The sequence below is a fragment of the Bos grunniens genome, chromosome 15 (genome assembly GCF_055505025.1).
Source record: "Bos grunniens cultivar Pamir isolate PY7600 chromosome 15, Bosgru_T2T1.0, whole genome shotgun sequence".
Classification (NCBI taxonomy): domain Eukaryota; kingdom Metazoa; phylum Chordata; class Mammalia; order Artiodactyla; family Bovidae; genus Bos; species Bos grunniens.
This window is the reverse complement of record NC_141179.1, coordinates 51,160,552-51,188,032: the sequence shown is the minus strand read 5'-3', so window position 1 is coordinate 51,188,032 and position 27,481 is coordinate 51,160,552. Positions and strand designations below refer to the sequence as shown.

The following is a 27,481-nucleotide window of genomic DNA, read 5'->3' as shown; positions in this document are numbered from 1 at the left end:
GAGTGTTTTGCCTATGTTCTCCTCTAGGAGTTTTATAGTTTCTGGTCTTACGTTGAGAAAAATAACCCTCAGGTCAAGCATTTGGGTTAATCTCTTGGGTGATTTTTTTATCTCATACCTTGTTTCTGGGTCTAAATAGGGAAAACATTGCTTAGATGGATATTAGAAGTATGAAAGATGGTTCTTTCTGCCTATAATGGCTCCAGTGAAGGATGCATACTATGTCGCCTCAGTCATTTCCCAACTCTTTGTGACCCTATAGGCTGTAGCCCACCAGGCTCCTCTGTCAATGGGATTCTCTAGGCAAGAATACTGGAGTGGGTTGCCATGGCCGCCTCTAGGGGGATCTTCCTGACCCAGGAATCAAACCTGCCTCTCATGTCTCCTGCATTGGCAGGAAGATTCTTTACTACTAGTGCCACCTGGGAAATGATATTCAGGCTATAGCTGAAATCCTTTCTGTGGCAGGGAAATGACTTATTCTCTCCCACACCCAACTGCACCCTCTTCAAATTCAGAGTTGCCTTTCCCATGGAAGAAATAGAAGTGCATTTTTATAAGTTACAAGATTCTCACTACTGATGTGTATATTTCAGCGGCATAGCCTAAAGTTTAGGAAAACTCTTTGGGAACTAGTGTTCTCAGTGGAAATCTTCCTTGCTATTCCATTTTTTTTTTAACACTGGGATATTTCCATTAGTTATTAACTCATTCATCTGGAACCCCTTCTCTTTGGGAGAAGCAGTAAACAGCTAACTTAAAGACTATATTCTGGAAACTGTATCTCTAAATACTTTCTTCCTAAGAAAAAGGACACAAACTTGTTGCCAAACCTAGGCATATGTTTCTCACTGGGCATCTTCAGACTTGAAGGTATTATACGTTGTCATATGCATCTTGGAACAGCCCCATCACTGGCTTCTAGTGCTGCATAGTTTCATTTCTGCTCCCGTTGGGAATCATCATGAAGAGGACATGGGAAATTTACATGCTTCTTTCCCATGGAGATGAAATTCTTTTCCAAGAGCAACAAGCAGTCTGAAAAGTATGTACTATAGCATTCTTCCTCAACTTGGCTATAGTACAGTGTTTTAGACTCAGACTATTGGCTCCTTAACTTCTGCCAACCACTTGCTGACCACAACTTCACCTACTGTCCTGCACATATACTCTTGTTTACCCATGAAGAAAACAAAGATACAGTCTTCTGCCAAGTCCTTGATCAGAACTGACTCCTTTTTTTCCCTCTCTGACTATATTCTTAAACTTTCTATCCCTAGTCTTGATCAGTTTCTAACCTTCATTAAAGAGAAAGATTGTCCCCTTGTTAGTAAGTCTAGTTTGATTTCAGAACAAACAGATCAGATGGCTGAAATGTCAATATTTAGACTTCTAAAGAAAGCAATTTGGTAGGTGACTTAGAATAGTGTAACACTGGGTATCATGGTTTCAATGATGTGATGATGAAAAATTTGCTTTTTAAGAAGCAATTAGTACTTCTCTGTAGGAACTGAAAACCTTTTCAATTTTCTTGTGACAGGTGCTTAACATGACATGAAGTATGATGACCACCAGATGTCTAGGCTTTCCAGACTTAAACATGTGGGAGGTGTTAAGATCTAACTTTTAAAGCAGATGACACCTGAACCATGATTATTTTTAAAAGTGAAATAGATCATATATTTTTATCTCTATGCTTTCAAAGTAATGTCAATAGCAAATGTCTTTATCTGAACCCCAAACCCCACCAAATTAGACATCTCAACTTTTAAACCACAATCCTACTTCCTATGGGTATAGAGCACAGGGTAGAAAATGACACCAATTAGAGTCAAATTTCTCCACACCTCAGCATCTTGCTTAGGGAGTGTGAAAGTATATAGGCTCAAATCTCAAAGCCACTAATGCCAATTGGAAGAAATGAAGAGATGTGTTTCCTTCTTAGCACATTTATGTCAGTGGACTTGATTTTCCTAACTGAAAGCAAAGGAAAGCTATTTCAAAGTTTTTGCACTGGATTTTCCTAACTGAAAGCTAACTTACAGAGAAAAACAAGTACCTAAAGCATCAAAATAGAAATGTGCATCATATCACAAACTTGAGAGGGTAGCTCTATTTTAGTTTTGAGACACATTAGAACTTAGAGATGGAAGAATGTGAGACTTTATATTCTTCTTACTGTGAGGCTCTCACTGAGGTGTCTATGACCTCATGAAAAGTTGAAGGAAATCACTCAAATCAAGATTTCCCAATGAAAGAACCTGGATATTGGGTTAAGTTAAACTAAAGTGCTAATTTGGAACTTAAACATCTCTGATGGAAGGAATTGAATTTCTGTGAAGATGAAGATCAGCCCTGGGATTTCTTTGGAAGGAATGATGCTAAAGCTGAAACTCCAGTACTTTGGCCACCTCATGCGAAGAGTTGACTCATTGGAAAAGACTCTGATGCTGGGAGGGATTGGAAGCCGGAGGAGAAGGGAATGACAGAGGATGAGATGGCTGGATGGCATCACTGACTCGATGGACGTGAGTCTGAGTGAACTCCGGGAGTTGGTGATGGACAGGGAGGCCTGATGTGCTGCGATTCATGGGGTCCCAAAGAGTCAGACACAAATGAGCGACTGAACTGAACTGAACTGAAGAAGAAGAACAGCCTAAAGACCACTCTACTTCTGGTCCTAACTAGAGTTTGGAGTCCACAACACCATCCTTTCTCTGAAGAGATCTCTTAATAGCACCCTCAAATTAGGTAATTCTTTGAAGGACTCTGAACTCACTAATAGCTGTTATACTCATGTCCACACTGTATTACAGTGAAAGCATGCAGAGTACAATCAGCATGGGCAGAAATGCTGAAAGATACAATGCACAGAGCTTCCAGTTATCTTCTCCCAGTGGAGTCACAAGCAGCACCTGTCACCTGGCAGCAGTGTGAGACCATCCATGGGATATCTTCTTCCAGGGATACTCATCTTGTGTCCAGAGATGGACACTTGATGGGCTTGGGCATCTCAGACCTGGTTGACTGCTCACATGGCTAACTAGTCTCCAGCTCTTCCAGATGTCAAGTGAATACCATGTGACCACAACACTGCTGGACTATTTATTGTGATCCAAAGCCCCCAGGTAAACAGAGGCTCTTATTATCCATGACATTCCAAAATCTTAGAGATCACTTTCCAAGAAACCAGAGAAAAAGTCAGCCCTCAGTTTGGGTAAAGTCAGTTCATCTCCTCATTTTAAAACTTTCTCTAAAATGAGAGGCTTTTGAGCTACTAATATTAAGAAAAGTGAATTATTCACAAAATCCCACAGTTAAGGATCCTCAAGTCAAATTTTAAGTGGGCTTCAAGAATCCACTATTTAAAAAAGCTGAGTTAAATTCAAAATGCACCTTGTTTTCATCAAGCCAATGAAATCATGTTAACTTCTGATAGCATCTTCTTGTCTGTGAGACTGCACCTGGACCCAGGGGTCTGTGGCACTGGTCTTGGACGTATATAACTGAAAAGGCAGGATCCCAATAGGATATCAACACAGGAGCTTCTGTAAGGTGGAGTATAACTCATGTTAGCCTCATCCCCTCTCATCTTCATTTCTGCAGGGATGAGGGATCCAAGAGGCTGCATAGTTCAGGACCTCCCCAATCGGATTGAGGATGGAGGACTGTTCTATTTCCTGTCCTGTTTACTTCTACAAAGCTAAGTCAACTTTATGCCAAGTTAAAGCCTATTGCGTCTTATGAGCATACTAATCCAAATATGTGACCTGCTTTTAGCAATCCATCTGTTCTAGTAATTCCCCTTCTGATAATCTCATTCACTGGGGTCTTTTTAGGTTCTCAATTTTGTTCTGTCCTGTGTTAACATCTCCTGGAGATATTAACTACTATAGGACAAAGAGCATGTACAGCACAATCCTCTGTATCAAAGAAAGTAGGAGTCCCCTGGATGAAGAGCCTATAGCACCAAATACAGATAGTAAATCCTTCTCCCTCACTGGAAAACAAAATAAAAACCTATGTCCACTAGGGAGAAGCAGACTTGGGGAGTAGAAATGTCCTTGCATAAAATGTCAGTTCTGAGAGTGTAAGAGGAGTTAGGGACATGAACTGCATTGTAGCTGTATCTTACCTGTTCTCATGAGCACAGAGCTGCTTGGTTATCAGTGACTTGAGTATACCAGAGTCAGCACAAATGTTAAGTAGACACTGTTTGTTCCAAGGCAATGCCGGGGAGCAACAAGACCCAAACTCCACATTTATTTTCTATTGTATCATTCCCATCACAGTGTTTGGATGTCTTCTCTCAGGCCAAAGCCACTGCTTCCAGCCCAACCTCTCCCAGAGTCTTAATTCATTTTAGAGTTTCCCCTATGTGGGAATCTTTGGGCTTGATCATTAGGAAAGGGGGCCAGCTGGTTATTAGTTCATTAGTTTAAACTTGACATGAACAAGATGAATTTAATACCCAGAAAGGAGTCGTGAAAGATGCTCAGGGCCCAGTCTTGAAAGATTTTTTTGTTTACACTTGTGATTTTACTAAGCCCACTTATGACTTCTCCATGTGGGAGGTACTGCATTATAGAAAAACTTAGAAAAATACTTTCCAATTGCTAGATGTCTCCATATACCTCTTAACATCCTAAAATCTTTTTATTAAAAGATACTTGCTTTACATTATTGATTTCTGCCAAACATCAACATGAATTAGCCTTAGGTATTGTGTTGGTTTCTGCCAAACATCAGCATGAATTAACCATAGGTATATCCCCTCCCTCTTGAGCCTCAATCCCACCCCTCTAGGTTGTTACAAAGCCCTGCTTTGAGTTCCCTGAGTCATTCAGCAAATTCCCATTGGCTATCCTAACATCCCAAAGTCTTAACACAAATGAGGAGCACACCAGGGATAGAAGCTTAGTCCAAGCAGGAAACTATTTCATACCATCTATGAGATATAAATTAAACTTTGTCATCAAAATGGGCAAAGACACTAGCTATGAGCTATGTTCTAATACCAAAGCTGTAGTTAAGGACTGACAGTTCCTTTAGACAATAACTATTAAATGTGTTACAGACTTTCTAAGAGTGGGCTCAGAGATGAGGATAAGCCAAACTTCAGGGAACAGATGAAGAAAGGGACCTTCACATCAAAAAGTTTGAACAACTCAGATTGTTAATCCAACAACCTAAAACTCATTCCAGTGCCTGAAATTAACTGAGAACCTTTTGATATCAAAGTGTACTTCCTAAAGCACTCAACTTTGTAATTGAAAGTTGAGTCCAGATGCTCGCCATTAAGAAGCCAATAAAGAGGCCAGAATGGTGGAAAGGACAGTTTGCTTTATTTTGGATGCTAGCAACTGGGGTCAGGGAAACTGCTGTCCAAAGACTGACACCCTCCTCTACAGTCAGGGGGAAATAGTTTTCATAGACCGAGGGAGGGGGCTATATGCAGAAACAGCAGAGTCAGCTCAGTCATCTAGAAATTGGTCATGTGTTCTGACCAGCATCATCCTTATTTTAAGTACAATTAATCTTCAGTTCCAGTGTCGGTTTGTCCCTATCTCCTTGAGGCCAGTTCTCTGAATTATGGCAGCTTGTCATGGCCACAGTTGGGTCATGTAGTTAACTTCTACCTGGTGGGTTTTTCAGTGTCTGTAAGACAGCTCACAGGACATGGCTTGGAATATTATATCTTAACTTTGCTTAGTGACTAAGCTATTATTGGGTTTTCTTTGACTGTTTTCCTTTGTTTCTTCATTTTCTCACTGATTAAAATTTATTTTTTGGTTAACGTTTTTTCCACAGTCAAAAGGCAGGCAGATAACATGTGGGGCAGGGGGAAGACCACAGGGCCCTGCTATTTCAATTTGTCTATTGCTTAAATTTAAGTTTTCCTTAGTGCATGAGTAGTAACTTCTGACTGAGGGCTAAGCTATGTGCTTGATTCTGAATCTCACAGATGCTGTTCATTGCTTATGAACAAGACAGTGCCGAAGGATTAAAGAGCCTCACCTGTGGCTGGCTTCCTCTAGAGTCATTCTTTTCATTTGTGTACACAAATGAAGACCCTTATCCCTACCTTGGTCCATCACAACATGAAGGAGAATCTTAGGATGCTGTTTCCTATTGTCCCTTTCAGAATTCTTAAGGATGTCACAGGGTAGGTAAACAACCCAATAACAATGCCAATTGGTGTAAAAATGGCAGCTATCATATTGGAGGGAGGTAACTGGTCAAAGCCTGGATAAAAGTATGAGGAAGGAAGTTTGCACCAGGGAAGATGAGAGGAGGGACATCTAATGAGAACTGCTTGATTTGGGAGAAGTGCTCCTTGCAATTGTGACGTGTATGTGTGCTAAGTCACTTAAGTCGTGTCTGACTCTGTACGGCAACCCTATGGACTGCAGCTCACCAGGCTCCTCTATCCATGGGGTCCTCCAGGCAAGAGTACTGAAGTGTGTTGCCATGCCCTCTTCCAGGGGATCTTTCTGACCCAGGGATCAAGCCTGTGTCTCTTGTATCCCCTGAGTTAGCAGGCAGGTTCTTTACCACTGGGAAGCCCCAGAGTGACTCAGGTGTTTGCAGTAATCCTATGGGAACAGGAGTTGCTGCTCAACCTAACGTGTTGAGCTCAGCCCCAAGTCAGAAGTTACTACTTTTCAGAATCTGGTGTCTAGACACAACATTAAATCCTAGTGGAGAGCTTCGTATATCCGCTTCACTAGCAGTATTTCTTTGGGCTTGTTTTAGGACTTTTGTCCTAAAGGAACTAAAGGTTGACGGTTCACAGCTGTTCACATGATTTGTGAGCCTAATTGTTCTAACTGAAGACTACTTGGATCACCTGGGAACTTCTTGTTTATGGTTACAGGACAGCTCTGGAGCTGGGTTCAATGTGAAATGATTTTAAGCAGTCTTACCCTTAGGCTGTCTGGTCTTGTGGAAGCTGTCCAGGTCAGAGCAGGGATACTTGTTATTCCTTGGAAAAGCACACGACAGGGTAACTGCATCTTCTGTTTCTTTACATTACTGTGTTCTGTCACCCAGGAGTCCAAGCCCTCATGTGGGGCTTCTCCTGGACTTGCCTGTCCTATGTTATCAAGAATTCTCTGGGGTAGATCTAGGTAGGAAACAATCCTTCTTGTGAACAGTTAAGTCTGGATTCACTGTACATGAGTTAAGGATGCATGTAATAGGGTACAAGCTATTACCTTCCTTTTTCCTATAAGCAGACTTCTTCTTGGCTGCCTTACTCCATGTTCTTTATAGAGGTGGTGGCATCAATAGCCAAAAAATGGGGATGTTTGAGCGGTTAATTCAAAGTCAGTACATGTGTTTTCCCCTTCTAGTTGCTGTTACTTAACTCTCTATCTCTTGGTCAGCAGTCATATTTCTCTTTGTCAATGACCACCAACTAATACATGTTTGTAGAGAATCATTCTTCAACTTGGCTGTCAAATAACAAGCCATAAACATCCATCACTCTGACAAAGTACCTTTTGGAAGCAGTCACCTTCCCCACTAATGACTGCCTAACATTGAAAAAGGTTTTTTATCCTTGCCCTCAAAGCCATTTTCTAACTTATCCAGATAGCTTTAAAATCTTGCATTTTGGTTCCTGACCAACACTTCTGATGTTGTAGCATCCCTTTCTGCTGGTTTCTACTGCTTGATCAGTGTGAAGGGAGCAGCTTAACCTCCCTGTTTTCATTCAGGGACTTAGCTACTCCCCTGAATGGGGAAGAACTAAAAGAAACACTTCTGACTCCTCTCTCCAAATCTTAATAGTCCCTTCTCAAGGGAGGCATAATGATCCATCTGTTTAATGGAGATTGGGAACAGCAAATACTGCTTTCCCATGCTTTTTACTAAGTAGTTGTCACTAATCCTGTGGCTTTCTATAGCCTGCAGGTAAAAAAAATGGATTTTTCTTCATAAAGGTGGTTAGTGTCTGCAGGGCTTAATGATCAGCCAGCCGCCTGTTGCTCTGGCTAAGCCATGAGAAAAACACCATGGGAAAAGAATAAAAGCAAAATATAGCAATACAGTATAACCTAAGCAAAAGTACATCAGGTTATTAGTTGGGGTCATCATGCCCTGCTAAGCTAAGGAAAAACATTTTGTGGACCTTGAAACGACGGGTCAGTGCAAGTTCAAAATGCTGCTTGTGCACACACCAATATGTTTTCCCAAGATATATGTGGGTCTACGACCTACAGCTGGGTGATACTCCTTGTACAAGAAAATAACAGTTCAAAGTAATCAATAAAATGAGAGACATGACTGAGGACAGAGGAGGCTGATTTTATCATAGCACAGCAGATACTTTCTGAGTGCCAGGACACTAAATAAAAGTGAAGTGGCTCCAAGGAACAGGGCTGTTGGTCCAAGAGGTCTTGCGTCCCCAAGTCCCATCTTTAAAACTTTAATTCTGTCTCTAGTTTCTTTTTCCCAAACTGTGTTGACCACTTTTGATCCCTACCTGCTGTGCTGGCTGTACCGAGTGTCTACTCAGTCTATCAGAATATCACTTTGGATTGAGAAGGGAGCAAGTAATGGTTTTAAATCTTGGTCCTATATTCCAATTCAGTTTAATCAACCAAACCAATATTTAAATTTCTGCGGTGATGAAATAAACAGTACTGAAAGCACAGATTCTGTCAGACTGTGTTTAACACATGGCTCTACCACTTACCACCTGTGTGTCCTCTGAATCTATCCATACTTAACCTCTGTATTCCTCAGTATTTTCTTGCCTGTAAAATGAAGGTGTGTGTGTGAGGGCTTGGTTGTTTGACTCTTTGTGATCCCATGGACTTGAGCCCACCAGGCTCCTCTGGCCGTGGGATTTTCCAGGCAAGAATACTTGACTGGGTTGGCATTTCCTTCTCCAGGGGATCTTCCCCGCCCAGGGATCGAACCTGTATCTCTTGCATAAGCAGGGGGATTCTTTACCATTCCTGCCACTTGGGAAGCCCCTAAATAAGGGTAGTAGTACTTATGTTGTAAGGCGGTTATGAAAACTAAGGAAGCAAACAAATCTAAAGAGCTTAGAAGTGTTAAATGGATGTCTGGCACTAAAATATTTACTTAGCTCCAACATGTTACTGGAGATCAGTGGAGAAATAACTCATGCTAAAGCTGAAAGTCCAGTACTTTGGCCACCTCATGCGGAGAGTTGACTCATTGGAAAAGACTCTGATGCTGGGAGGGATTGGGGGCAGGAGGAGAAGGGGATGACAGAGGATAAGATGGCTGGATGGCATCACTGACTCGATGGACTGAGTTTGAGTGAACTCCGGGAGTTTGTAATGGACAGGGAGGCCTGGCGTGCTGCGATTCATGGGGTCATGAAGAGTCGGACACGACTGAGCGACTGAACTGAACTGAACTGAAAGCCTTATTTAATACCTATAGGAGAAAGGAATGTAACTAGAGCTTAGAAACCACAATTCTTTTTTTTTTTTTTTTTTTCTTAACTCCTACAGATCATCTACACCACCCTTCTTTCCTGGATAACACCAAACTCTTCTCTCTCTCTCTCAATATCTTTACATTTCCAGTTTTTTCAACTTAGACTTCTCTTTGGGTGGTGCAGTTATGTCGTTTATCACTTAACTATCATCTCAACTTCATCTTAGTGGAATCATGCTTGAATGGATGTCTTTGTGGTCCTTTCTCCTGCTAGACTGTTAGTTATACTGAACATGTTAACCTTTGTATGAACAATAGCTAAAACATTCTAGAAGCAGAACATACTTCAATGTGTTGAGCCACAGAACACTCATGGAAAGAGTAGAGAATGTGGGATCACCTGAATAGAGTGGGTTGCAAGTCAAGGATGAAAATAACCATGTTCCAGGTGAGAGCATGGGCAGCACTGAGTTTGAGCTGGTATTCAGGTGCAGGAAGGTTTTAGTTTTGAGTCTGGAGTTTCTTGATACAGTGGAGGTTTAGAAAAAGCCTATATGTCCAAGAATCCTTCTACCCCAGGAAGCAATGCCAAATTAACACTGACAATGTGGTAGTTACTCTGCCAGTTAGCAGGAAAATTGAACCAGCTCATGGAATTTGGTTGACAGACTCATAAGATGGACTGTGTTTGGGGAATGACATGGTTAAGCAATCTAGTTATGTACCCAATTGCCATTCTGCTCAGCCTTCACACCTGATCATGAATCCTCATTCAGCAATAAGGGATTCCAATTTTTTTCAATTAAGTTCATGAAATGAGCTATTTCTGAAACCACTGCCTCACTATAAATGCGGAGACTCAGAAACATCAGTCTGAGAAGGAGAAATATTACCTGACATCCCTTATATGTGAAACCTAAAAAGAAATATGATACAAATGAACTTACAAAACAAACAGACTCACAGATTTCAAGAAAGAGCTAATGGTTTCCAGGGGAAAGTATATGGGGAGGGGGTAGTTAGGGAGTTTGGGATGAGCATATACACACTGTTGTATTTAAAATGGATAACCAATAAGGACCTACTATATGGCACCTGGAACTCTGCTCAATGTTATGTACCAGGCTGGATGGGAGGGGAGTTTGGGGGAGAAGGGATACATGTATATGTATGACTGAGTCCCTTCGCTGTTCACCTGCAACTATCATGACATTGTTTGTTAATCAGCTACACCTCAATACAAAGTAAAAAGTTATAAATTTTTTTTTAAAAAAGGAAAATAACTTTCTACCATGTAGACATCTGTCTCAACAGCTGGGTAATCTTGTTGGGCTTAAGTTGATCTCAATGTCCTCATTGAGATCTCAAGTTGAACTCAGTGTCCTCATTGTGAAACCTGTGTTGAATGAAAACCCTGACCAGAGATAATAGACTCCATCCTTTGGTGCTTGAAGTCAATGGCTGACTTCCTTAAGTCTGAACTTGCAAGGTCAAAGGAAGAGAGGTCTAGAAACCAAAGAACAAATCCAGTTAACATACACAGTGTGTTAAAGGTATAAACTTAAAATCCCTACACTTTTAATGAAAACAAACAACTAAACTTGAGTCTCAGAAAATTGGGAGTCCTCCTCCTAGTTTCCTCTCCACCAAACTGGTCCTCAATCAAGAGAGGAACAAGGGGAATCAAAAGTTTCTCATCCTAAAAGACGAGAATAGGGTATTTGGGGTCATAGGGACTTATCTGGATTGAGAGAAGTCCAAGAACAGATGGAAAATAGAAAGAGCTCTGTGTGGGCATGCAATTTAAATTATTATAGTTACCATAGTGTGGATCACTCAGTTCCCCAGGGAACAGGTTCAGTAGAGTAAGCATATGACAGCTATCACAAGAACTGGTTTATGCAATTATAGAGGCTGAGAATTCTAAAACTGCAGCTGTCAAGCTAGGATGAAGAGTCTGAGGCACCAAAAACAGACAGTGAATCTTCCCTTTCCCCACAAAACAAAATAAAAAAGCCTACGCCTAATAGAAAGCGGACTTGTGGGTAGAAATGTCCTTGTGTAACTTGACAGTCCTAAGAGTATAAGAAGGCTGGGGGCACTAATACTTGTGGTTGTGAACCAAAATGGGTGAAGATCATCCTATGAGTTATAAATGTTCTAATATCAAAGTTTAAGTTTGGGGCTGAGTGTTCCTTTAGGTATTAGCTATTAAATAAGTAACAGGCACTTTCAGAGTAGGCTCAGTAGAGATGAAGACAGGGCAAACCTCTGGGATCAGATGGAGAAAGAGGCCTCCATTTCAGAAGAAAGTCCGAACAACTCACATGGGTCATCCACACAACTTGCTGAGGTACCTCCAGCAGTACTTTAGTCTGCTTCATCTAAAAACCCAGAGTTCAGAAGTCTAGTCCTGACAAGGGCCAAGCAGTTAGAAATATATTCTTTATACTCTCTTCCCATATGTTCTGCATACAACAGTTGGGAGTGAGAGGGAGGAGCAATTTATGAATGAAAACTCAAAGTGGTAACTCAATGGTAGTAACTAGACACTTAAAAATTAGCTGTTATGGGGAAAACTGACATTGTCTCAGCTCAGTTTCCTCAATCTGTCTAGGGCAGTCTCAAGCTATTCTTGTAACTGCCTCCCTTCTAATAAGGCGGCGATCCCCAACTTTTGGGCACCATTGACCAGTTTCCTGGAAGACAATTTTTCTATGGACAGGGTGGGGGATGGTTTTGGGATTATTCAAGAGCATTACATCTATTGCGCACTTTATTACATCAGCTTCACCTCAGATCATGAGGCATTAGATCCCAGAGGTTGGGGACCCCTGTTATAAGTTAAGGCATTGTGAATAGTGAAAGTCGTTCAGTGGTGTCTGACTCTTTGTGACTCCATGAAATTCTCCAGCCAAAATACTGGAATGGGGTTCCTTCTCCAGGGGATCTTCCCAACCCAGGGGTTGAACCCAGGTCTTCTGCATTGCAGGCAGAGTCTTTACCAGCTGAGTCACCAGGTGAATGGTGAAAATGCCTGTTAAGTTCAAGGTAGCTGCTCTGCTTCAGTTATATATTGAACTTGAATGTTTGAGGACATTGAGGACACTTTTGAAACAAAATCCTTCAGATTTATCTGCACTAGAACATCCCTCATGTTTTCTGTTTCAGGGTAAGGAGAAAAAGCATTGGTAATCTATGTATTGAGGATTGTGACAGTTACACAGCTTTCATTTTCCAAGGTCTGAGAGCAGTCTTTGGGAAGAATCTCATCAGGAACTTATTGATGGATGTAATAAACAACTAAAACAGGAAAGTTTCTTGAGCCAAACTGAGGACTGTAGCCTAGGAGATAGCCTCTTATATCCATATAAGAAACTGCTCAGTTTGTGTGTGTTTCCACATAGTTTCATGTTCCTTTTTCTGATCTGATAAGGTATAAATGAGACATGCAAATATTCAAAGTTTCAAAAGAGACAGTATGTATACAGGGAGACAGCAGAGCCTTTGTGTCTAGGAAGGAAACTACCTTGAAGGAGAGCTATCATGAAAACCGCAGGAACGGAGTCATCCTTTGCTTTGAAACGGACATTCTTTCTCTTAATGGTTAAAGGCCATGTGCTGTGTGTTTCGTAGGTCATGAATGAGGTGGTTTGAGTTCACACCATATTCAAGCTGAACCATGTATAAGTTCCCTGTACCTCAATATGTAAATATTTTCTCCATCAGGTGTATAGTCAGAGGTATTAGCTTTCCCCACAGGACTGACCTATGAATACAAGTTGATTTTTCAGTTGGAGTTACCATACTTGCATTAGAATTTGCACTCTGATGGTACATTAAATTAGTGTCAGAAGTAGACACATCTAAATGCCCATAAAGTAAGATAGAGGAATCCAGAGGCTGGAGGAACCATAAAATCACAATGCAGTTATGATATGAGAGGAAAGGAGGAAAGAAGAGAAGAAAAGTCTTAGACTTGAGTGTATTAATGAGAGAGTCAATTCCTAGGCAGGTTAAGTCTGGGGTCCCTGAAGGAGAAAGGGGTCTAGGGCTCACAAGGAGATAGGAGTCTGGAATTCTCAAGGAGGAGGAAAGGACAAACTTTTTTTTTTTTTTTTTCCTACATTCATTCCTAAGGATTATATAAAAACAATGTATCCTGCTTGAGGACAGTTTCTCCTTCTTGAAAACCTTCTGACTAATCCTGATATGGTAAAATGTAAATTGTGGGAGTGGGTCTGATAAGATCTCTACAACCTTGAGACATTCTTTTGATTTATTGTAATAACTATATAATTCCCTTGCTAAGACTAGGGAGGGGGGCACTCTCCATCCCCCTTCTGATGTCTATGTCAGAAGCTTTCTGTCCCTTTTAGCTTTAATAAAACTCTGCTCCACAAAAGCTCTTAAGTGATCAAGCCTGGTCCCTGGTCCCGAAGATAATCTTCAGATATCATCAATCTGATACCATTCACCATAAGCTATCATCTTGGGGGCTCGTCCAGGATATTCAGGACATGGTAAGAACACTCGGAGCTCTAGCCTCTCTGCTTTTTCAGTGTATGTTTTCTACTTTATTAACTCTTTGGTATTCTTGATGCTCTGTGTGAGGCAAGTGATGAGCCCTGCTCTGCAGTTTCATGGTGATTTGTAATGACTGAAGGCAGCCCCAGAAAGGGGAGACTTGTCAGGGGTTTATACCAACCTGCCAATGCCAAGGGGCACTCTCCGTTGACCTCCTGATGTCTATATCAGAAGCTTTCTCTGTCTCTTTTCACTGTAATAACTTTTGCCGTACAAGAGACCTGAGTGATCAAGCCTGGTCTCTGGTCCCGAAGCTAAATCTTCTTCAGAGATCATGAATCTGACATCGTTCACCATAAGCTATCATTTCTAAGACCACTTTGGCAAAGCTGCATTGTGAGCCAACAGAGCTCATGAGGAATCCAGTATCACACTACAATAGACCTGTTCCTTAGTAGCGCTGTGCTCATTCAATGGTTGGAAGCAGCTCATAACCAGAGCTTAGGCAATGCCATAAACTCCAGAGCACAATGACTGAGGTTGTCAATCAGATATGCTCCTTGCAGTCAAATCTGAAATGCATTTGTTTTATGGCCATTGCAATGCATTCTTACAATGCACAGATCTACTTCAGATTTTAGGAGAAGTTTCACCATAGTTTCCATAGGCCTTTCTTGCTACGGATGAACTCTGTAGCCCCAGTTTCTAAAATTCTGCTCAGAGCCACAACTGTTAACTCATTCTCTCCTATTTGGAATTCCCTTCACCCTTAGCTGTCAACATTATGAATCTTGAAGGCTTGCCTGTAGAGTGATCCAAACCTTCATTCCTGAGGGGGCTGAAACCTTATTCAGGTTCTTATTTGGGGATTATTGCATATGTACACTCATGGTTACAATTAAGTGAGAGAGCATGACAAAATGCCCCAGGGGATGACCTGACTTCTGCACATACAAATTTTTCCTGGCACACATTATATAAGCAGTCCTCTCTCATCAATTCAGTTACTCCTGCCAGTACGTTAGTTCACCTTCTCAGCTGTTTTTTCCTGGACATAGGGGTCCAGTGGAGCCTGATGGTAAGCTGTAACTTGTAGCTCAGTAGAACCCTTGCTGTGTCCCTTGGCAAGAGTCTACCACCTTTTGAGGACCAGGACTTCCAATCCTGTAGGACCAAGATTTGCAGGGAAAGGAAGAAAAACTCTGCTAGTGGATCACTGGGAGTGATACATGGAATACTTCTGCATCTACTCCTTTGTTCCTAGACTCCTGTATTCTTCCTATTGGGGAGCTAGCACCATTAGAGGCTGTGTCCTAAAGGTTGGGACTCTATTTCTGCAAAGTGCCCTGTGAAGTGCTGCCTGTTGAACTGCTTTTTAGCTGTGTTTTTTAAGAAGATGGCTCTGGTATTCTGTGAGGCCAGCTGCTTCTGGCTGGTGAGGAAATGTGATACTACCAGTAGGTCCCATGGTCATGAGCCCTATCCTGCTTATCTGAAGTGTCTATTCTTTGAGTATTATGTCGTGGGGGATGTCCTGCCTGTGAATCGCACTCAGGAAGTCCTCAAATAGAAGTGCTGGCCAAGGCTCTGCTGGCAAGAAAGGCAAATCCACACCCAGAATAATTATGTATCATCATCAATGGCCACCAACACGCTTCCTAGCCTGAATTCCAGAAGAATGATATAAGTTGGGTTCAAATTGTCTAACTCCCTTGAGGATACTCTCATAAAATGTTCTGTACTGAAGGAGAATGTTTCTAACTTTTCTCCTGGGGTTAACTTGGTGGTATGATGATATATTAAAACTAGTCTTTGAGGTGGTTCTGGGTTCTGAGTCTTGCCCTTTCTTGTGTTCCACAGAAATGTCCTGAGAGCCTGTGAGCATATACTTGGCCCCATAAACATTTTCCCCTGGCCCCCAACCATGGTGGGAATGAGTAAAATGGAACTTTGCTTATGGTTGCTTCATTTATAGTTAAGAGCATTTGACTCCAAACTTAGACATAAGACTCAGGAACAATAAATGCCATGATGGAGTGATGGGATGGAAGTTAGAGATACTAGAGGAAATATGAATGTAATTCAAACTCTAAATTAGAACACATTCTAGATATCTCAATAGATAGCTAATACTCCAGTTATTCAAATTAAGTGGAATTATTCCAATTAATTGGGAAAGCCAAAGGAAAACTGAAAGTCATGTTTTCTGATTGTCATGAAGTGATCTTTTCTTTGCATTTGACTGTTGCTACTGCTAAGTCGCTTCAGTCGTGTCCGACTCTGTGCGACCCCATAGACGGCAGCCCACCAGGCCCTGCCGTCCCTGGGATTCTCCAGGCAAGAACACTGGAGTGGGTTGCCATTTCCTTCTCCAATGCATGAAAGTGAAAAGTGAAAGTGAAGTTGCTCAGTTGTGTCCGACTCTTAGCGACCCCATGGACTGCAGCCCACCAGGCTCCTCCGTCCATGGGATTTTCCAGGCAAGAGTACTGGAGTGGGGTGCCATTGCCTTGTTTCTAATGTTAAAGCTTTTAGCCTTTTTGATCCTCCTTTACTTCATTTGGGAAAGAGCTGAAGACCACCTTCCAGCATCAGATGTAAATGTGCTCAGTCACTCAGTTATGTCTGACTCTGTGACTCCATGGACTGTAGCCTGCCAGGCTCCTCTGTCCATGGGATTCTCCAGGTGAGAATACTGGAGTGAGTTGTCATTTTCTTCTCTGGAGGATCTTCCCAACCCAGGGCCCATCAGGCCCAGTGACAGTTTGTATACATGAAGCTTAGTATATTCAACATCTTCTTGCCTCTTTTATGGAATTGTGGAGTTTGTTATTGGATATTGATAGAATCCACTTCTACCCTCTGTTGCTCTGAGAGGAGACTGCTTTGGTGATCTGTGTTCTCTAGTTTCTGAGAATAATGGTTGTAGCTAATGGCTGTTGTGTTGGGAATGTTAAATGCACAATCATCTGACCTTGGAAAACCATTGAAGCATGTGGTAAAAAATCTGCTTGCCGATGCAGGAAGCCCAAGAGACACAGGCCCTGGGTTGGGAAGATCCTCCAGAGAAGAAAATGACAACTCACTCCAGTATTCTCACCTGGAGAATCCCAGGGACAGAGGAGCCTGGCAGGCTACAGTCCATGGAGTCACAGAGTCAGACATAACTGAGTGACTGAGCACATGTACATCTGATGCTGGAAGGTGGTCTTCAGCTCTTTCCCAAATGAAGTAAAGGAGGATCAAAAAGCTTTAACATTAGAAACAAACATCTCAATTCCTGATTTTTTTTTTTTTATTTCTCAAAACTCCCCAAGTTCACTTGGTTTATGTCACTTCTGGGAGCATCAGTTTCCTCACCTGCAAGGTATAGTAATTTCTGCCTGCTTCTAGACATGCTAGCACACATCCCTTTATTTTGTGATCTGTCTAAACAGCATATTTTGATCAGGGATCCTACAGATGGATCAGGGTTAATGAGAGTTTCTGTGGTAAGGGCAAGGATTTCCTTTCCATGGAGTCCTCACATGCTTCAGGCCCCACGGTGAGCAGCCTTGGGGAAGATATGAAGGCAATGCTGAGACATGATCTTCTAGACTCATTGCCCTGCTCTGAGCTGATTTTTCTTTTCTAGGCCATTCTTTTATGAGTGGTATTCCTCATACCTAACAGACCTACAAGTCAGTCTTTTTGTAGAATGCTTCTTGTTTTTAATACAACTTTTAACAGCATCTCATTTGTTAAAGGCTTAGATCAGAAAATGCTTTCATTGCAGCTAAGCCCACTTTGATAAAATGACCCAGTTTTTAGGATTTAAGTGTTAAAGCCAGTAAGTAATATTGTGTAACACCACAATATATTATAAACTCCAAACAGGACATTTTGATCTAGGCAGGTCAAGCTCTGTATAGTTCATAAAGCAAGTAGTCTGCTCTGTGTTTAAAATGTGAACAATACAACCTACCTCATAAAATATCTGGGTATTTGTAAGAATTAAGTGCTGAATAAACACTAACTGCTACTCATGTTACTGATGTCATTGTTTTGCCATCTCTCTAGCTTAAATATCCTTTCGTAACTAGAAAAAACACCTATACTTGAGAATTGAGAGCTATACAATCTTTTAAAAATTTATTGACATATACTTGATTTACAGTGTTAAATTCTGTACAAAAGTGATTCAGCTATACATATGTATACACATTCTTATACTTTTCCTTATGGTTTATCAGAGAATATTGAATATAGTTCCCTAAGCTATGCAGTAGGACCTTGTTCATCTTTCTATACATAATAATTTGCATGTACTAATCCCAAACTCCTACTCCATTCCTCTCCCATGCTTTCCCCCTTGGCAACCACAAGTCTATACTTTCTTTTTTTAGCATTCCTTTGGAATTACAAAACCCAGAGAACACAGGACCCAACATCTCAGACTTTCTGGAGTTCCCAAATGGGAAACTGCCCACCATATTTAAGTGCTTTCTCCATGAGCCTATTTAAGAGCAGTATCAATCATTTGATCTTAGTTTCTGTCTTGAGAATTTGGAGAAGCCTTTCCCGGATCTGCTTGGTGCAGACTGCATAGATAATAGGATTGAGGATTGGAGGAATAAGGAGGTAGAAGTTGGCCAGCAAGGTGTGGATTGGAGGGGGCACCTGGTGACCAAATCGGTGAATGAGGGAAGAAACAGCAATGGGAACATAAAAGATTAGGATAGCACAGATGTGGGAACCACACGTCCCCAGGGTTTTCAGCCTGGCCTCAGGAGTAGACAGCCCTATCACGGTTCTGAAAATCATCACATAGGAGGCAGTAATGGCCATTGAGTCCAGGATCAAGACCAGAAAGCCAATGCTCAATCCATAGATATTGTTGATCCTGCTGTCACCACATGTCAAGGTGACCACAGCCATGTGCTCACAGTAGGAGTGGGAGATAACACAGGTTTTGTAAAGAGGCAGCCGTAGGCAGATCATCAGAGGCAGGGGTCCAATGTAGAGGACACCCCGGCAGAGGGCAGCCATCCCCAAACGTCCCACCATGGTATGAGTGAGCACTGTGGTATGATGGAGTGGGTTGCAGATGGCTACATAGCGGTCAAAAGCCATGGCAAGGAAGATGCCTGACTCCACTGTGGCAAAGCAGTGAATGAGGAACATCTGAGCGAAGCAGGCATCCAACCCAATATCACCAGCCCCAAACCAGAATATCCCCAGCAGTTTGGGCATAGTGGAAGTAGACAGAACCAGGTCAATGATAGCCAACATGCACAGAAAGAAGTACATGGGCTGGTGCAGGCTATGCTCCACCCTTACCACAGCCAGAATGGTGGCATTCCCCACCACAGCTACCAGGTACATGGAGCTGAAGGGGATGGAGAGCCAGATATGCAGGGACTCCAGTCCTGGAATTCCAGTCAGCTGGAAGGAACTGGGTGCTAAGCAGACATTATGAAAAGTGAGCATGGCTAGTTACAAATGCACTTTCTCACTTTTGTCCCAAAATATGATAGAGCTTTTTTCCCCCAGAAATAAGGAAAGAATATTCTTAGGTCCAATAATAATGAATAGGCTCACTGACCATAAAAGATTCTATAAAATTTCTTTGAAGTTACAGAATAATGTCACAGCAGGTTATTACTGTGTTATGTCCATGAGTTTACCAAACACAAGACAAAATACATATTTAAATGGAATGTAAGAGTATATTTATGCAGTATGACTCAAGGAGTACTGTTCTGGCATCAATAAAAATTAAGGCAGACAGGTGACTGTTTAGTTATGTAACTCTGTAGGTCTTCTCTGAAGTATTTCTCAAAATTGTATTGGCAAGATTCAGAGTGAAGGCTCCACTGATAAGAGATATATTGATGCTGAAAGATAAAGTGACAGCCCCCTGGGACTCTCTAGAGTCTATTCTAAATCAAAATTTAATCTTGGGGCCAGTGTTGGCTATTGAATGAGCTGAAGTATTTAATCTGCAGGCCAAATCAAGGTAGATGTGGGCAGGTGAAGACTTTCCAAAGGGTAGAACAGAGTGATTTCTGATAGGTGAGAGCTGAGTGGACCTCGGTTTGTGTGTCTGCCCAAAGGTAGATCCCTGCAAGGACTCTATGACTTTCTTGGAGGCTGAATTAGAAGAAGATTCCAGAGATGGAGAGGGTTCTCCCCAGGAAAGAGAAAGATAGCATTCAGGGCAGGGTAGCATGAAACCTATATGAACACTGGGCCAAAGAAATGCCCTTACTCAGAGTCCATAATAATGGGCCAAGGGGGAGATATATATTTAGAAAGAAGATATGAAAATAGTTTTATATACTTTCAGGGTCAAATGTGTCATACCAGAATGTTCCTGTGTATACTAGAGGAATGCCAAGGGAAGAAGCACATAACAAAGTTTGTCTTCTGTATCTTGACCCTTGTTGGGATGAATATAGCAGAGCAGTCAACAGTCTGGGCTTTGGAATTTTCCACACCTGACTTCAGATCTTGGCAATAGGAACTTGAAGTAAATTTCTTTATCCCATTCATTAAATATAGTTGACCTCATTCTACAGGAAATTTAAGTAGTATGTCCTAGAGAAGTCATAAAGATTAAAGGAGAAGGCAGTGTTTGAGGTATAGTAAGACTAAACTATTGGACAGTTATGACTAATATGTAAAACCAAAGATGCATTCAATAAACTTCAAAGAACGTTGGAATTTCTCTCCCTAGGTAGCCGAAGTGCTGGGAAGGTGACAACTCATGTAAGCCAGTTGTAGTGACTTTATCCCACAGAATTCCTCTGTGTGAGCTGGGCTTTCTCTCATCTCAAGGTTCTCCTAGATATGACTATGAATGAGGATAGAGAAAATGTTGAGAGTAGAAGGAAAAAGATGAAAAGGCTGGGTCAGTGGGGCTGGGAAGGAAAAGAGTGTACAGGAACCAGCCTGTGACTGAGGTGAGGAGGTAGGGCGAGGCTAGAAACCAGGCTGGAGGGAACCTGTCTTGGTTTCTTCTTCATTGTGCTGATTGTTCTCCATCTGTCCCCTCAGATTCTGTTCTGTGTTCCCAGAAGCTGACATTTATGCACTACTGCTTTTCTAAGTCGTTTCTACTCTAAGTGGTTTTCTACTCTGGTTTCTAAGTGGTCTCCACCAATGTGAGGCAGGAGATAAGATGAGACTAGAGATAAGAACTTACTCCCCATCTCCCTTCCTGCCAGGCATGTTTGACAGTGCTGTGACTTTCTACCAAAGGCCACAGCTCCTGAAAAGTGACCCCTTCCCACGTACTTGTGTTCTGACAACTGCATCTTACCTTAACCTGGTTGGCCTAAGTGGAGTGATGCTGCTCCCTGTGGTTAGTCTTGGGTCTCCACCATCCCTTGTCAGTCCTCTTATCCCTTTTCAGGCCTCTGTAGATGGTCTCTTCACTTGCTCCCTTGACTGTGCCTCTTGTTTTTTGGATATATCAGACCAGACCCCAATAGTGTACAGTCTTCACCAGGGTCATCTCAAAGCTGCCTGCTTCCTCATTAGGACATATCTGAAATTGGACAGCTTCACGGAACTAGCTCCAAAGGCAAAAGAGCTATAATCTCATGGTCGTCAAGGGCTAAGTTATCTTGACCATGATTTCTAGATTTACAATAAAGTAGACTTGTCTCCTTCACCCATACCTCCTAATTTACTGGCTTTCATAACTGGATGTTGCAAATAAAGTATAATCATGTTAAGAAATATTGCTTCCTTCTAGAAAAGGGAGAGTCTTTAAATGGAAAAATGAGTGATACTCACCAAGTAAACTTGTCTTCTGTTCTGACGTTTGTCTTCCTTACGGTGATTAACTTCCTCCTGTGTTAGTGGGGAAGCTATCCCAGAGTCTGTCTCCCACTTCTGATATTATGAGTCCTATCACTACTGAGTCACACCCTGGGAGTCACACCACTGTTCCTTTGTAGGTTTGGGCAGAAAAGAAGTGTTGTAGGAGGATCTCACAGATCAAATTACATAAGAGACTAAATCTATACAGTGAATTATGGGCATAAGAACTTGTTTTCTCTCAAAAGTAGGCAGGGCTCTTCTATATCCCAGACCTCCTTAGATCAAGCCAAATATCCTTAGTCCTATGAATTGGACTCAAGCCCTGGATTTGATTTATCTCTTTCCTTCCTCATACCTGACAACATAGAGCTGTTTTCCTGACAGAGGTTCCACCTCCATTTCATCTCTTCCTTCTTCTATTAATCTCCAGAAATACCATGAAACTGAAAAGGGTACTGGTGCCTGGGCAAGGGCAGGGGTGGGATATGTTTCACCTGCTGGATGGAGATGGGCTGAGCCTTGGGGTTAACTTTGCTGATCTTTATCCTGACCCTAAGACCCTAACACTCCACTTATGTTTCTTTAGTCTGAAGGGCAGCCCTTAGTCCTTAAATACCACAGACAGCTACTGCAGCTCCTGTTTAGTGGGGCTGTGAGTATAAGAGATCACAGCTGGACAGCTCCCACCTGAGCTACATCCAAATACTGTGAACACAAACCACAACACTTAGCATTCTCATCCTGCTCACTACCTTTCTACATGGCTGAATTTTTCTATCTCCAAATGTGTCATGTTCTTTCACTTCTAATAATTACTGATTGTTCTGTCCTGGTTTTAGAATAGCATACTCATCTTCATCTCCTGGTTAATACTTATACACAGCACACTTAGGTATCAGCCTAAGAGGCCTGTCTTTGTGCTGCACACACAGTATTCCAGATTGCCTGCTTACCTGCCTGTTTCCCTGGACAGAATATCAGTTCTATGAGAGTAGGGAGCATGTCTATTCTCATTCTCTGTTGTAATTCTTACACTAGCATAGTGCCTGGCTATGTTAAAGGAGAACAAAATATATTGTGCCTTTTTAAAGCACCTGGAGGTATTTTCAGGGTCTTGTACTGGCTAGTAAACTAGAGTCTTCTTCAGTCTCCTTGCACATAACTCTGTGGACTCTATCCTTTCTAAGTCCCCTTTCATGAGAATTCCTTCCCTCTGGGTCTTGGAGACTTATACAGGAGCATGATCTAAAGTTGGATGCCCAAGGCTCCCAAGCCTGTTCTTCCTTAAAGGCTGGGAATGCTTACTAATCCTTTTTACTCCTTTCCTAGATTTTCCTTGTAAGAGGATCTTACCTGGGATAGGTAGTGTCAGCAAGAGCCTGGGGCTCTGCAAGTGCCTCTGAGGCCTGGCACTTACAAGCATTCTGATCAGGGGTCAAGGGAATTCCACTTGTAACCTTCCCACTGTGTCAGTGGAGAAGGAAAATAGCAGGCTTTGTCCCAGAAGGATAGACAGATTTCTATATTTAGACACAGAGCTATCTACACCACATATCAGGGGTCCAGAGAGATCTTAAGCCTACGGAGGACAGACTTCTGAATTGAGTCATGATCTCTAGGGTTCAAGTGCTACTTGTGGTAGCACTTGTAGGGCCTCCCTGGAATCCACAGCTCGTCTAAGGACACCACTTAGAAATCAGAAAAGCCTTTCTGGAGGAGGGATAAGAATCTTCTTGGGATTAGAACTCAGTCTGCCTGTCACTCTCTAAGGAAGTTTGGCATCCTTCCAGCCCTTGAAGTGGTGGTAGAGTCCTGAATTAACCTCAAGACAGACAAATGGCTATTACCTACAGATGAGGTACTGCAGCCTTCACCCCTCACTCTTTTTACAGTATGAGGGAAGGACCCCGGGGGCTTGAATGGAGCCATGCATGGCCTTTACATCTTTCTGAACCTAGACTTCCCAATCTAAAATCCTGTTTCTTAGGAAGAAGAAAACATGATTTCTCAGTTTGGCTTATTTCCTTCTTTGTCCTCATGGGCTTCTCATAGGTTGTGGGGTATCATGCTTTGGGACATGTTACAAAATCTGGCCTTTGAAGCTCCAGTGGTTTGAATTTTCAAGCCAGCTTGGTGATATACCCACTGTGTAAACTTAAACATGTTGCTTCACTTCCTTGAGCCTAAAGTGGGAATAATACCTATGAGAGTTGGCCTGCGAAGAAAGCTGAGTGCCGAAGAATTGATGCTTTTGAACTGTGGTGTTGGAGAAGACTCTTGAGAGTCCCTTGGCCTGCAAGGAGATCCAACCAGTCCATTCTGAAGGAGATCAGCCCTGGGATTTCTTTGGAAGGAATGATGCTAAAGCTGAAACTCCAGTACTTTGGCCACCTCATGCGAAGAGTTGACTCATTGGAAAAGACTGATGCTGGGAGGGACTGGGGGCAGAAGGAGAAGGGGATGACAGAGGATGAGATGGCTGGATGGCATCACTGACTCGATGGATGTGAGTCTGAGTGAACTCCGGGAGTTGGTGATGGACAGGGAGGCCTGGCATGCTGAGATTCATGGGGTTGCAGAGTCGGACACGACTGAGCGACTGAACTGAACTGAACTTGTAGTACTATAAAGTATCAATTGTTATAATTGAGATACTGTATATAAAGGGGCTAGTAAGGAAACAATTACACCAGGTACTTAAATAGCATTGTTATTACCATCACTGTTTCTTTTTGTTTTACCCTGGGAGGTTTAAACCTGGGAGAGACATCCTTAACTGCCTCCTTTAGATCGGGAGCCAATATGATGATGGCAGGGGCATTCAAGTAGAATCAACACAGAAAGAACCTAATTTTTACTCTTTAGAGGATTCTACTTCTCTGGAACCTGAGGAAAAGCTAGAGACTTCTAGAAACTTGCTCCCCACCCTCTCCTTAAACTTGACTTTCAATATAAAACTGTTTGTAGTTGCTTTGATATATAGTATGTCTTCCAAACCTGTGCACAGGTTATACACTCAACCCAGTAAAGGGAGAAATTTCATTCCATACAGGTTCATATCTAGCTTTTGAAACTTTGGTTCAGTAATCCCCTGCCCAGTTGAGCCCTGCCTTTGGAGTTTAATAGGTGATCTATGACTTGAAGGCTCTTTGCTGGGGAACCTGATCCCGCACTGCTGAGTGCTGTATGGGAGCAGAAGGCAATGCCCACTCACACCTGTTGGGAGACCTCTTGTTGGGCCAGAGACAATGTTCATGCTAAGATGCCTCCTTCCTGGACTTCTCCTGGGAGTGGTTCTTTGCCCTCCTTTTCTATTTTCTCCACTTTAACTAATTTGTACTGTGTGCTAATTGTGTATAATAAACCAAGTAATTTGTGAATTGAAAAAAAATAGGTGACCTATGTTGTACATGATTTCCACATGGTGTTTAGAAATAACTATTCACTAAGTCAATGCATTTGAATTAAGTCATATTAAAGCTTAAAGTAAGGTTTCTCCCTATAATAGATTTTATAGACCAACTCAAGACAATCTTTCTCAATTAAACTAGAATAAACTTTTTTATGTTTTGGTAATTAACCTTGCTTAGTTTTTCTGTTTTTTATTTTTTCCAGTTTTATTGAGATATGAATGACAAAGATTATATACATTTAAGTACATGTGAGTTTTTAGGTGTACAATGTGATGATTTGACATACATGTATATTGTGAAATGATTACCACAATCAAGTCAATAAACATGTCCATTATCTCACATAGTTACCTTTTTTTGTGCTGAGGGCACTTAAAATCTATTTTATTAGCAAATTTTAAGTGTACAATTCAATATTTTTAACTATAGGCACAAAGGTGTACATATGATCCCCAGAACTTATTCATCTTATAATTGAAAATTTGTACCCTCATTTTTCCCAAGCCCAACCCCTGGCAATGACCCTTCTTAGATTTAAAGGTAAAAAACTACTTAATGCTATGCATGTCTGTTTAGTAAAATTTGTCCATTGTAACAAGATCCCCTGAGTTTTTATCAGTTAATAGTAGTTTGTCTGCAGCTTTTATATTTAAAATCAGATTGGCTGTACCAAAATTAATCATCCTTCATTCATGTTTATTTTTTTTAGTATCTAAAATGTATTACTCCATTTTCTTCTTCTGTAAAGCATATTGTGAAAATGTCTGATGGCACTATCGCCTGCCGGACAGGAGATGCTGAAAGCCACTGATATGAGATAAAGATGATTTTTGATGCAGAGGCAAGGAAGAAACTCATCAAGGCGGGCATATTCCCTACAGCAACTCTGCAAGGGACTGAACTTTTGGCAGTAGCAATACCAGCATCCTTGTCAGCAGAGGAGAAGTAAAAGGGTGATGTCTTTGGGGAATGAAGATAAGCTTGTATCAGCATAAAATAGATTGTTTTACCTATGAGGCAAAACAAAACAAAACAAAACAAAAACTTTCTCAAATGATGAAGAGGTGCAGAAGAGCATTAGAGATTAACTTTCTCCATAGTCTATATCTTAAATATATTAAATCAGATTTGTAATCAGCTTTGGAAGCAAACATTATCTGTGCTCATTCTCACACTGTCTAGGACAGGGCATTGTGGGTCAAGGATGAGATACTAATAGCAGACTGGACTCTACAAAACAAAGGAAAACATTGTTTGTCACTAAATATCTTTTTAAATTTGTATTTTATATTGGAACATAGTTGATTAACTGTTAGTTTCAGATGTACAGCAAAGTGATTCAGTTATATGTATATGTATTTTTCAGATTCTCTTGCACTTTAGGATATTAAAGAATATTGAGGAGCATCCCCTGTGCTACACAGTAGGTCTTTATTTGTAATCTACTTTAAATACAGTAGTATATACATATCAATCTCAAACTCTCAATCTACTCCTTCCCCCCAGTGTTTCTCCCCTGGTAACCATAAGTTCATTCTCTAAGTATGTGAGTCCTTCTACCCTGTAAATTCATTTGTATCACTTTTTCAGATTCCATATATAGGCAATATAATATTTTATCTTTCTGATTTCACTTAATACAGTAATCTCCAGGTCCATCCATGTTGCTGCAAATGAAATTATTTCATTCTTTTTAATGGCTGAGTAATAACCCATTTTGTACACGTATCACATCATTATCCATTCCTCTGTCGATGGACATTTAAGATGCTTCCATGTGTTGGCTATGGTAAACAGTGCTGCAATGAACATTGTGGTATATGTATCCTTTTGAACTGTGTTTTTCTCTGGATATATGCCTTGGGAGTGTGATTTCTGGATCATATGGTAGCTCTATTTTTTTTAAAGGAACCTCTATACTGTTCTCCATAGTGACTGTACAAAGTTGTATTCCCATCAACAGTGTAGGAGGGTTCTCTTTTCTTCACACCCTCTCCAGGATTGTTTGTAGACTTTTTAATGAGGACCATTCTTAATGAGGACCATTCTAACTGGTGTGGGAATCTGCATCAGTGGAAATTGTTCTGCTTGCATAAGAGTGGCTCCCTGGCCAAAGTGGGTTCCCTGTCAGGTACAGAGGAAGAGACCGTTCTTTCGCTCCAGTGGTTTTTCCTCCTTCAGCTCCCACCTGAGTTGGTAGGGGTGGGTCAGTTGCTATCAAGTTCCCTAGCCCCTGCATTTCCCTCCTTGCAACATTAGCAGTGCTGTTGTTTATTCACTGTAGTTTTGATTTGCATTTCTCTAATGATTAG

At 41.5% G+C, this 27,481-nt stretch overlaps 1 protein-coding gene and 1 long non-coding RNA gene across 2 annotated transcripts in view; both read right to left on the bottom strand.

Annotated features, from left to right (window-relative positions):
* Positions 1 to 27,481, bottom strand: part of LOC147358157 (uncharacterized) — a 115,913-nt gene that overhangs the window by 9,780 nt on the left and 78,652 nt on the right. The gene's annotated exons all lie outside the window — the stretch shown is intronic.
* Positions 18,463 to 19,416, bottom strand: LOC147358161 (olfactory receptor 52M1). The gene has a single exon (XM_086340465.1). The coding sequence runs from the start codon at positions 19,414 to 19,416 to the stop codon at positions 18,463 to 18,465; it is 954 nt and encodes a 317-aa protein (XP_086196591.1).